General features: G+C 41.4%; 1 protein-coding gene across 6 annotated transcripts in view; it reads right to left on the reverse strand.

The window, feature by feature from the left end:
• Positions 1–278: 278 nt before the first annotated feature.
• Positions 279–13,043, reverse strand: part of TEAD4 (TEA domain transcription factor 4) — a 54,539-nt gene continuing 41,774 nt past the window's right edge. For 5 of the 6 annotated variants that reach the window (XM_057428786.1, XM_057428776.1, XM_057428805.1 and 2 more), the window contains 3 exons: positions 3,799–3,939; positions 2,898–3,050; positions 279–518 (listed from right to left, as the gene is read on the reverse strand). In XM_057428786.1, coding sequence (XP_057284769.1) covers positions 405–518; positions 2,898–3,050; positions 3,799–3,939 — 408 coding nt within the window. In that variant the 3' untranslated portion in view covers positions 279–404. Of the gene's footprint in view, positions 519–2,105; positions 2,246–2,897; positions 3,051–3,798; positions 3,940–13,043 lie in introns of all 6 variants that reach the window. The other variant, XR_008974831.1, reaches the window with a different exon arrangement.

Consider the following 13,043-nt stretch of genomic DNA (forward strand, 5'->3'; position numbering starts at 1 on the left):
AGATGTAGCATGAACATTTTCAACCTGAACTTGTTCGTATGTCATCAAATTGTGGAAGCTGCTGCCATTGTCCTACCTTTATACTGAGGTGCATACCACTCCTTTCATGTATGATCACACCCTGTGTGTGCTCTGTGGGAAATACATTGCAGAGAATGCTGTTTGTGGTGACATCCTTAAGCGTTATTTGCCTGTTTGGCTCCAAGTCTTTTTCCCATTTGCACAAACCTGCAGGTACAAACTTATTTGACCCTGTCAATCACACAACAGCTCAGAGGTGCTTTTCTGAAAATACACAATATATGCAGTTTATTTTTCAGTTTGGTATGAGGGGCCAGGGGTTGTTCAAGCACAGGCTTTTTTCTTAGGCATGCATCCCATTGATGACTCAGGGCTGAGAGTCTCTAGTCCTTCACCAGCCGGTAGATGTGATGCTGGGCACCATGGTCACTAGTTGACACCTCAAAAACATATGCTATGCACAGCAAGGTCTCCTGTGTGTCCCTGTTTGTGACAACCTAGACAGAAAAGGAGAAGAAACTGAAATGGCAACTGCTGTTTCTCTGCTTACATATTCCAACATATTTCATGTAGAGCAAAAGGTCAGTAATATGCAAAGAAGAGGAATGATACACAGCTCAGCCACCACAACACCCAGTCTGTGTGCCCAAACACCCAGGCAAAGCACTTTTGCAGCATCAGGACTACAATGCAGTGAAGATACAGGGAGGTGAGCAGAGTCCGCTGTGGAGAAGAGAATGCTGTGACCAAGGACTGACCACATAAATGGAAGCGTGTCCACTAAGTCTCACTAGGTCCTCTACTCCCCACCCCCAGTGTTGCAGATTTCAGCAGACAGAAGGTGATTCACAGAAAATCTTTTTGCTTTTGTTTGTTGGGTACAGAGAAGCCACCTCCTGTGGTACAACCATTCCTGCTCACATATATGTTGATATATCACAGTCATGAACAGTTCTTTGCCTCCATCTGCTCCTGCTTGTCAGTGAGACAAGGACAGACCATGAACATTATAGAATGTAACTCATTGTACAGGAGATGTATAGGTTTGACTCCATTATGCCTCCCATTCTGTAGATGTCAGTAGAAGGATGGCTGGCTGCTATATTTGTACATTCTTTCAGAAGCTCCTCTTTTCCATTTCTTCTTCTATGGTCCCTCAGAAACCTTAGCTTCTCTGAAATGTGACTCAGTGTCAGCAGCATGATGATGGAACAGTTTCAAAAGCATGCACTGCTTATACTACACAGCAGGGACAAGCGAAATAATGCACCCAGAACTCCTAGCTCAGCTTTGCCCTTTCATTGCACAACTTTGCACACCCTTGTCATCTGAGTTTGTGTCATAGCTAAAGCCTCAAGCAGTCCTCTCCTGCTGGAGGTGATATATTTTTATCAGCAGTAGCACCAACTCAACTGCAGAAAAAAAAACGTACCAGGTGGAGGACTGAACTGTACCAAAGTCCAACCATTCTTGTGAAAACAGGAATAAAACAATAGCCATTATCAAACTTGTTTATTAATTTTAGCAGCCTGGTTTTGATCTATTCTTTTTTCTTTTTTTACTTCATGAGCATACTTTGCAGCTGAACTAACTCTTCTCCTTTCTTCTGCAGGCCATTGTGAATTATACACATCCACATATATTAAAGCACCAGAGCCTTTTCTGAAAAATGGGCTCTGAAATCTTGGAGGGCTAGATGCAGAGCAATGTGCAAAGCAAGATGCATGTGAGATATGGCATATCTAAGATCATGAAAGGGTCTAGAAAAAATATAACTAGACTTGTCTCAGAAGTTGGTAGTGGGGACTGCCTCTCTGTGACATGGGATAGCAGAAGGACATGAGATTACTCAAAATGTAAAGCTCCAGAGGAAGTATAAATATATAACAACTTTGTTCATAGAATTTATAGCAAGTGCTGGAGTGACTGAGGGATATTATTAACCTTGTGTTTTACAGCTGTGGTACCTGAATCACAGAGCAGTGAAATGAGTTGCCTCAAGTCCCACAGGATTTCCAGAGAATGGAATGAAGACCACTTGATTTCCATTCTTTCATGCAGCCACTAGCATATCTTCTACTTACCCAACCACAGCTCCTCTGGGTGAAGATCTGTGATGCGTGTTGTAGAGGCAAGCACAGAACTCAGCCCAAGGAAAATCCATCGTTTAAGCTGTCTTTGCCCTCTCCCCAAATTTGGCCAACATCTGAGCCTGGAAAGGCTCCTGCTGTAACACAGACACCAATGCAAATCTAGTTGCTATAGCCTTGTAGTACTGCCCTATCTAGAAGCTGCAGTAACGGCTTCAGAGGCTTCATGGAAAGGTCGCAGAACTTCCTGCAACATAGCCCTTTATGTGCTTCCATATTTCTTCCTGGATCAGGATGGTCCTGAGGAAGCAACTTCCCCTTCTCACACCCCACTCCAACCTGGTCAGTGAAGAACTCTTCCCATGGCAAAATTATATAGACATGGGAAGACAAGAGCACTTTAAAAAGTGCTCTTGTTATTTTTTACCTGCAAAAAGGACCGGGGCACAGAAAGGACCAACATTTGTCCAATAATGGAATGAGCATTTCCTTCACTGACTTCTGTATCTTTTTCCTTCCTTTATATCTCTGCCTCATGAGTTCTCCCTTTATCTTTCTTTTTATCTCCATCTTAACTTGGGTCTCGCAAATTCTTCTGCTGCTTCTCTGCATGAGTTACTATCTCTAGAGCTCCATAAAAGGTCATGAGGTGCAATACACATGAGCGATACTAAATTCAATTAGATGCTGAGCTGTAAAAGGAAATCTGCTTTGACTCACAACAGTGAACTCCTGCATGGGGCTTACAGGTTTCCAAGCTCCAACGAAAACAGTTGAAAGTCCCACCTGTAAGATAGTAAAGTTCTCCAGCACACTGTTCATCATATACTTCTCAGGAAGGTGCTTGAGTTTATGAATGAAGTTTATCATGTATTCGCAGAGAGGGGAACGGTGAATGCGATAGGAATAGTATCCATTTTCATAGCGTGCATACTCTGTCTGCAATGCAAAACATGAAAGGGACACATGGGGCTAATGATGTCACATTAAGTAGCATTAATTACACTGACTGCTGACACAAGAATACCTGGTGTTCTGCGTATAGCTGCTCCTCCTGCATCTAAAGGCTCCTCAAGAAAGAGAGCAGCAGGAAGCAGGTCAGAGCAGCTCCCTTAGCAGCTGAATATGACATCAGAAAGAATTTCTTTCAGTGCCAGATACAGGCACAATTATGCAGCTCCACTGTTACACAGTGCTGCAAGTGTACAAGCACTAGGATAAGCTTCATAAAACCTTTATAGTCTGTACATTATTAGTCTATTAATTAATGATGATAGTGTATAAATGACCTGTTTAAAAACACTGATGAGAGTGAGATCTTGCTGATTTGTTTTCACATTTCTGGAATACAGAACAAGTGTCAGGGTTTCCTATAGCTTTTCTTTGCTCCCCCCAAAAAACCCAGACAATCACCATAGCTCAGTCTTACATATTCACATTATCTTCAGAAACTGAGATTTAAGATTAAAAAAAAAAACATCAAACACTACCAGTGTCCCGAGACAAAGCCATGCTGCAGGCTGGAGCAATCTTACACCTGCATGTCTCAGAAATAATAATTTATGGCACTGATCTTCCTGGCAACAAAAATTGGACATATTTTGCCTTGAGATATACATAGGATGCAAATACTTGAAGTCACAAAACAACAGCCAGAGAACCTTGCACCCAGGTGTCTGCTCCCTACCTCCACTTTCTCTACCACCTGCTTTCCAAAGGAACACACTTTGGTGGAACAGGTAATGACCATGTTTTCTCGGCTCTCATACTGGCTGGAAACGCCATAGAAAGATCTGGATTCATCTTCAATATTGGTGTTCAAATCAGCCTGCCAAAACAAAAAAACAAACCAAAATAAAAACAAACCAAAATAAAAAAACAAACCAAAACAAAAAAACCCACACAAAATAAAACAAACAAACAAACAAAATCCAACAACAACCAAGACAAACAGATGGTTATCAATAGGTGGTTATGTGGTTTTTCGCCATTACCTTGCATAGCCAGGATTTTAAAGTATTGGAGTGTCCAAAGCTCCTTAAACAGACCAACATGCATCAAGCAAGCAGGGGAATCTCAGGAGTATGCACTAAAATCCAGATCCCACTTCATAAAAATGTTGGTGGGGGTTTGCATACACCTTGTTGGGAACCTGGTGGAATATCCTCTTAACAATTAAAGCATATGACAGTCCTTTGCCTTAGGTGGTATTAACCATAACTGGTTACCAGTATATCAAGATAATTACCAGTATATTTACCAGTATATGGAGGTACTCACAAAGCATGTGAAGAGCAGACAGGAATGCACTGTAGAGATAGAGCAATGCAACCAAGGGCTAGATTGGGCTGCTTCACTAAGGAGGAAAAATAAGGGTACAGTAACTCAAGTAAAGCTTCTCCACCCTGGATATGTAGGTAAGGGGAAAGAGCCAGAACAGAAAAGAGAAATGTGTGAGCACACACACAGTTTAGACTCAGGAGCTACGATATGGAGCATGTAAGAAGACAGGATGCAATGTAAGGAATGTTGGTTGCTGATGGATCCAGCCCAGTTCCACCTGAACACAAACCCATCTCCATTAGCAGTCCCAGTTGTCACATGCGGGTGCCTAGGGCTGGCCTATTGAAGCCTCATGATGGGACCTTACTGCTAAAAATCCTGGTTGTCTGAAGTTTCCAGCAGGGGTCACTCAAAACACACTTATTTGAAGAGGCGTTCCCGTAAGCTCTGAACTGGTTTGTAGGAATGCCCAGCTCGGCTTCCTTGCTTTCAAAACTAAAACGTTAGAGCTTCTCTGTTCTCCACAAGCCCAAGCGCTACCTTACATCCGCAGAAAAGCGGAAAATGGTCAGTTCCCGTAGGCTACTTCAGACTATTTTATTCTTCCTGCTTAACTGAGGGAAAGGGGAAACTGAAGAAAGTGTATTCCTGTTACTGTGGATACAGTGTGAATAGGACTATATTGGGTGCTATTGTTGCATGGTTTTCTTAGCCAACATCAGTGAAGGTTTTTTATTCAAGATCTAGAGCAATACTTAGGACAAGAAATGCCACACTTGAAACTGGACCACCTCAATAATGAATCTCTCTTTCCTTCGCCACACAAAATAACTTGCCTCTTTGCCGCAAGATAACACTGTTAGCCAATTTCTCATAAGCAGCAACTTCTCAAGACACTTAAGTCAACCTAGGAAGTTGCCAGTCCAGCCTTCTCCCCATCTGTAGCCACACACGCTTACTGCTGCTTTGTGCCACTGTTAGCAATTGTACTGACTCTCTGGTTAGCTAGATGAGAGAGTTAATACCAGCCAGAAGATTCTGGGGGGGGTGGGGGAGGTTGGTGAGTTATTTTTCAGTCAGAAAAGGAAAGCTCACTTGAATCTCCACTAAGCTGCTGGGGCTGGAAGAGGTGAGAATACACACAAAAGTTGAGGGCACAAAGACTACCTATTTTGATAGTAACATGTACTCGGGTTGGCTTGCACCTCAAAGTTATAGTTTGGTAACACCAGGCTGGTCCTGATACCAAGAGGGAGCAGTCTTACAGTCCCAGAGCAGTTTATGCCTCCCCATTCCTCTCCTGTACTGACACAAATGTTTCCCTAGCTGTATAACAAGACTCCCAGAGGAATTGCTCAGCTAGTCCCCAGCATCAGTTCCCTGACCTGATTCAGAACCACTTGTGTGTGTTCAGACAAAGAACATGTGTTGGAAGGATAGGTTACGACGGGGAAGGCAGAACAACTACTTCTACAGAATGCTGGGTTTGAGTAACTACAGCAGTAACTACTAAAATCCATGCTTTGCTGTAATTCCTTTCAAATTAAAAGTTTTGCCCCTAGACAGCTAGGTTGGGCCATCTCCGTACCACAACACTCACCAGCAGCTCACATCAGACAACAGTGATGCCAAAAGCACTAGCAGGAGAAGCAGCCATGTAATAATCTGCAGTATTTCCATTCAATCCAGTTCCCATGGCAGTTAACTTGCCAATTCAGGTGTGTGAAGGAGGTAGTAAAGGAAACAAACCACGTCCCCATTTATTTCAGAAAAATCAGTTCTTTGTCCACTTGGCACAACACTGGGACATTCCTGCCATTGTACTATTGTGCACACGTTTCCACATACAGAAAAACTACCATCTACATTAGATAAATGACACCACAGATAAATACCAATAAAATCCCATGACTATATGTTTTTAAGTACAAACTCAGAAGCAAGTGAAAGGCAGATTTGGGATAGGTTTTTCATAAAGTACAATGGGCAATGTATCTCCTGGGGTATCTCCGAGACTAGCAGTTATAGCATTCAGATAATCTTAGTAGGACAAAGATTCAATCCGGGCAAGATGACAGAAGGCATCAACACTAGCATCATTCGGGATGGACATACAGCTTTCACTCTGCTCACACTGCTCTCAAAGGAGATCGTAACAGCACAGTATTTAAATACATCATCATGAATCACTCTTCAAAATGACTGTGTTGTTTTGTATAATTTCTACAAAAAATCCTCAAAAGTTGGAGCATTAGAGATTATGGATGAAAGAAAGTCTATTTGTCAGACTGGCTTGTTTTCTTCTGTTTGACTCCCCCCTTTTAAATAGAATCCTTCCCTCTGAAGTAGTGGCAGATCTTCAACCCTTGTATATATGCTTGGCTCTACATGTGTAATACATTCATACCAGTTTACACCAGCTGTGTACTTGTCCCTTTATGTTTTCCTAAATTTGCCATCTCCTGCGTATTTTATATTCAAGAGCATCCTCTGATTTATCAGGAGATAAAGCAGTTTAGTCTCATGTTTGCTTCTCCTCAGAGGGTAGCTTCACAAAACAATTTATCTAGCTGAATTGGTTCCTGACTTCTCTTAACGATTTCTTCCTTTTTGCCCCCCATAGTTTTCTGTCTCCTCACTGAGCTAAAACCAGATTTGGGTGTATTTGGGTGTTAAAATATATCAGTAAAACTATTTGGATTTAAAGCTTCTTTAAAAATCATTTTACATCATTCACATTTGCATCACTGAGGTAGTGCTAACTTTTGCACAAGACTTTGAAACAACAGCAAGAGGAAGACTGGAAGCTTTTACATTTTCATGACCACCTAAATGACTCTAATGCAGTTTGTCTACACTGAAGTAGCATATGTGGTCAAATCCAGGCTAGCTTTAACTTGGTAGCACAGGTAATAATAGCAACAAGACACAGGCATTACAGACTTAATAGTAATTCAGGTTTCCAAGTGAATTATTTTGGTCCTAGAATCACATAATAGTTTGGGTTGGAAAGGACCTTAAGATAATCCAGTTCCAACCCCCTGCCATGGGCAGGGACACCTCACACTAGACCTTGTCACCCAAGGCCCTGTCCAGACTGGCACTGAACACTACCAGGGAAGGAGCATGCACTTTCATGCTGAAGTCCTTTGCAGTCAAATCTTCCCCACTATAGTTAATGCAGCTATTTTGTACCACAAATGTACAAGTATTAGAGAGTAGCAATGCTACTCTATTCTGGTTTAGGTTTTTACTGAGTTAATTCTCATTTACATGTCAATGCAATAAACTGTATTGTTTATTTGACCAGCTGTCTGAATAAAGATTATTTTTTTTCCCATCTCCAAAGAGGAAATAATTAGGAGTCCTTCATAATATTGTTCAGCTATTTCCCTTGGGGATGATAAACACAATGTATGGACCCAATTCCACTTTCACAAAGAACTTATGACACTGAGTAAAAAGAACAAAGGATCAAGGCTACAGAAGCTTGGCCAGATCACTGCTACATACACATAGCAGAAGCTCTCACTGCAGAACCAGACAAACATGCTCAGGGTGTCACTGCTAAAGTTAAGATTACAGTTCCCTAAAAACCAAAGCACCAGTTAGGAGTATAACTCTAATCTGTTAGATTTCCCTGCTATGAAGATTATTACCTTGAAGGGAGACAAAGCAGAAAATTTAGGAGGAACACTGTTATCTGCCATAGCCAAATTACCAGTAAATGTCAACTGGACGCTGAGGTAAATTGCTAATGGAAGCAGTTAAGCTTCCCAGAATTGCAGGAGGACAAAATCATACTGCACATCATGGGGTCTGTAATGGTTAAAAGAGTTACTGCTTTTAACTTGACATCTAAAAATGCTGCTGCCTCGTTGTCTAGATTCTTAGGTGCTCCTCACAATACCTAGGCCATCAAGACTAGAAACCACATTGCTGCTTTGGGGAAAGGACTCTTCCTTTCTTCACTTTCACAGTTTCCTTCCTTAAAGAAAACCTTGTGTCAAAGCACACCCAATCCTGGGGTGAGCACCTGAGGCGACCAGAGAGAGGTCTGCTTTACTCTATCCACTACGTTCCATCCCTCAAAGATGTGAGAGAATAACAGTGACTATGACTTAAAGGAAATTCATCTTCCCAGCACTTCATCAAGTAGGAAGGCTAATCTTCACTTTGTAGTCTGGGAATGCATGAACCTGTTGAATACATAAGTGAATGTCATTCTGATTTGGAGACTAGAACTTAGGTGTCTCAGCTCATCACTGGCAAATACATTGGTATGTTCAATAACAAGTGAGATAACTCTTTAATATGTTCCTTACCCCAGCCTACACTGCCAAAGGAGACACAGTCAGGATTTAGGAAAGTCCATAGCCAATGTACTGAGTCACTTCGCCCCCCAGGCTCCTACTAGCCACTCCTAGCAACAGGACAGGACTGCAGCAGTGGCAGCAGCAGCAGCATTCAAAAACAGCTGTTCTCCACCTCTTGGAGGGAAAGGTGTAAGATTAAACAGATGAGGCATATTACAAGCTAAATCTGAGTTATGAGCTGCCAACTGGACCATACTATTTTATCTGACAATCAGAGTCTTGCTTTCTGCTCAAGAAGTTCTAGATGAGAAAACCTGAGCACACTCTAGCATAAGAGCAATCTGATATGCCTGGGATGCATTTAACTTATTGTGCAAGCTCAGCCAGATTACATACTTGTCTATACCTTGCCTGATGACTTCCAGACATGCTGAAACTACAATCACTCCGGTATCTGTGATCTAGCACGTCTTGGAGAGCTACATATTGCATGCAGGAGAGCTGATCTGCTTGTTTTGGGCAAAACAGCTGAGAATTCCTCCTTTCCAAGGAACTAAGGAGAATTTTTAAATACTTACAAGACAAGATTTCTAGACAGAAGAGAAGGGATTTTTTCAGGGAAGGGTAAGTAACCCTCAAGAAGCTAGTACTACTCTTTGGGGTTATTTTAAAATCATATTGGTTACCTGAATCTCTTAACCACTTTACTGAAAACAGCTCTGCCAAGCTCGAACGTTATCACTCAACTTCTCAACCCCAATAAAAGAAACACACAAAAGTTGTCATTGTGCACTGTCCTAACCATATATTAAGCCACAGTTTTGTATGCTCTTTGGTGGGAATGAGTTTTCATTCCTACTAGGATGAGCGTGTGGATCAAAATTTCTCTGAAACTCTTCACAGAGGGAAATGTGACCTTCAAGAATCAGTCTTCAGCTTATCTGAGGCTTTGAAAAGCAGTGATTGGTCAAGAGTCCAAACGGCATTAAGTGCCGTAAGAAACCACAGCTTGCTGATATCTTGCACACAGGTCCTACATGGTTAATTGAAAAGCATATGCTGAACAATTATTTCAAAACAGTCAAAAACTTGTGGCTCTGCAGCTTCAGAAGGGGAAAAGGGAGAGTTTCTAAGTGAGCCAAAGATAGCAGAAAGCCCTGCCAACAGTATGGGTAGCTGCAACTTAGCTAGCTAGCTCCCCTCCCAGGATTGTGCTATTTTGACACTCAGCAGACAAATTCCCACAGCAATTCAGTCTTTCAATCTGCTTTTTGCTGACGGCAATCTCTATACTGTTTAACACTGTGGGCAATAAATTTAGTGGAAGAAATGCCATTGACAGAGTTTGCTTCCATAAGGTAGCAACTGGTTGGAGGTTGCGCTGGTGACTGCAGGTGAAATTAATGGGCTGTCAGATCCATTTCTCAGTAAAAATGTGCAGAAGTATAAAATCTCTGTTGCTAGCTGCCTCAGAAGAAGCTCCAAGGAAAGAATGGACATGGAGACCAAATTAAATCTCTTTGCTCTCCAAGCAGTCTCCGCCAGGTCAGGATTGAAGGCAGGATGCCAAAGGGAATTTGCACTACTGCTGTTTTGACTGAATTTGCTTGGGACAGAAAAACCCAAGCATAGGACAGCAGTCCCCATCCCACCCCTTCAGCCCCTTCCATAAAAGTATAATTCATTTACTGGAAAGAAAACAGTGATTTAACTGGTTCAGTTTGCCTATCGCCAAGGAGAAGAAATTAGTACATACATTCATCATTTGCAGGAAAGGTCCTGCAAATTCCCCTGATCCACCCCTCTGCAGATGAAGTACTACCTGTCCTGAATTCCTGGTTTGTCATTTTCCTTCTGTCTTCTACCTAGAGTCTCACGACTTCTGAAAGCTTTAAGATGCAAGCGCAACACTCTACTAATGTGCAAAGCCCTGAAAACACCACTTCCCCACACTATTAATAACGATGCATATAGGAGGAGTTCATGGGGAGAACCAAGTAACAGGTGGTAGAGATAATATTACACTGGAAAAGAGCAGAGCTGATACCGCCCATGTGTTGGGAGGCTAACATCTCATATTCATTGTTGTGTGCTAGAATGCACTTGGAGCACATAGAAATGTCACACAGATGTCATACGCGACCTGCCAATCCAAATTCAAGAGTTAGTTCATTGTACTAAACTCCCAGTGCCAAAAGCAAGGGAGAATTGCAAACTGATCAACTTTTAACTCTTAGCTGTTGTATAGATAATTTAAAGCACCACTTTAAATATAGATAAAGCACCAAACATCTCTTTCTCAGTCACACTAGATCCTAAGTGCTATCAGTGATGTCAAGAAAACCCAACCCAGTTGTTTAGCGTTAGGTGTCTGGTGCACAAGAGATCATCTGGTATATTCAGTGCTTAGTGCAGTAATGGCAGGCTCCTGCCTCAGGTTCTTCAAGCCTAAAACTACATATAAACAAACCCAGTTTATTCAATTACTTGATTTTTTTAAGTCTTTGTCACCTGCAAGCACCACTTCAATTTAGAACCTTTGAAAACTCAGTATCTTCAAGTCCCAAAACACCCGTTCAGGTATTTAACTCCACTTACCAAGTTTAAGGGTTACTGTTAATTTCTTTTTGGATAATACTTTTATCCTAAAAATCATACTATAAATTCAGCAGCGCATTTGTATAGCTCTTTAGACACCAACACCTCTTCAGACTTCCAACAGTGTATTTGTATAGCTGTCCAGATCAGCCAGGCAGCAAAATGAAAAAGCAACCTTGCATATACTGTTACAGAGGTATGAAAACGCAGATGGGCATAAAAATCTCAGCTGAAATCTAGTTTTCCTGTGTTAGAACTGTTGGGTTTGTGTTCTTTTTTAAATTGCCTTATCTGTGGTGGAGGGGTTGCACTACACACATCTATTGCAGTACACCAAACTCGAGAAGTCTCACGATGCATGTAGCACAGGGCATGAACAGGCACAGCCCACGTGCTTTGTTTAAATGTAAGACTGCATTACCACAGTATTTCAGGCATGTTGAATACAAAGTTTTGCCAAAAAAAAAAAAAAAAAAAAGAGTTTTTCCTTTAAAAAGTCCAAATTTTCTGGAGCAAAAGTGTGGTTTTGTTTTTTTTTAACTGCTTTGGTTATGTTGCCTTAGAGATTGTAGCTGAAATCTTGTGACAAGATTAATCTAAGCAGTCATGTGAAACACAGCACAAGTCATAGAAGTGCCCCAATCCTTTCTTGTCTAGAATATGGCATCAGGACTGGTGTTTTTACCCCCTACTGCTGTCTACACTGAGAAACAAATACAAGACCAGACAATTTACTTCTTAAAAAGCCTTAGAAGCTTCCATTCAATCAATGACTTGACCAAGTATGCTTAGCTTAATTCTAAGTGACAGCCTGTAGTGCTTCCACGAATAAAACCTGACGTTAACTTCAGATGGGATTCAAAAATGCAAGAGTATCAAAAAAAAAAAAAAAAAAAGGTAAAAATATTATTAAACCAAGCCCAGAAATATCACTTTCATTCCAAGCATACAGGTGCAGAGCCACAGAACGTCATATACATGTTAAAATCAAAGTGTTTCAAATCCTATGTCACATCTCTTTATACAAGCCAAATTTCAGTGAGTTGATACCCTCTGAACAGCAGTCACCTCATGTGTGCCAGAAAGAGTCCAACTTCACGACATCCCACCATGTAAATCCTCCAGAAGCTTAACTTACATTGGTCTAACAGTATGCATAGGCCACATTTACCCTTCTGATATTAAAAAACAAACACACACAATCCCCAAACCCAACCCCACAAGCACAAAAGAATGCTAACAGTTTTTATAAATAAAATCACAGTTGCATTAGATCATAATTTCATTATGATCTCCCCCTCCTTAAGTCAAGAAATCAAAAGTATTTTATTCTCTCTACCTAACCTCTCCCTCTAAGCCCTTCTTTTTGATTCCGGAAACTTCCAAAGTACTTCAGAGTGACACCACACAGGAGCCAGTGCTCTTTACCTGACATGAAGAGTTTCCTGGGATCCCTCCGCCACAGCAGGAAGCAGCTCTTGCAACTCCTACTTTTCCAAGGACTATTCTTAGAAGCTATCCCCTCTTACTCTTTTTCCTTCCTTTTGTCACATCAGCCTTCTGTTTCGCTTTCCAAACAACTATTAGTACTGCAATCACCACCCAGATTTTGTCAAAGGATACCCTTCTCAACAAGATGTTTGCTGTCTCTCTCAAGTATTTTTCTTCCACTTGGAACAGGCCTGGTCTTTTTGTTTTCACCTTCCCAAGCAAGGCTTTGTTGTACTCTAACATA

The sequence above is a fragment of the Pezoporus wallicus genome, unplaced genomic scaffold, assembly GCF_028554395.1.
Source record: "Pezoporus wallicus isolate ANWC-B61680 ecotype Strahan unplaced genomic scaffold, APGP_CSIRO_Pwel_v1 scaffold_3294, whole genome shotgun sequence".
Classification (NCBI taxonomy): domain Eukaryota; kingdom Metazoa; phylum Chordata; class Aves; order Psittaciformes; family Psittacidae; genus Pezoporus; species Pezoporus wallicus.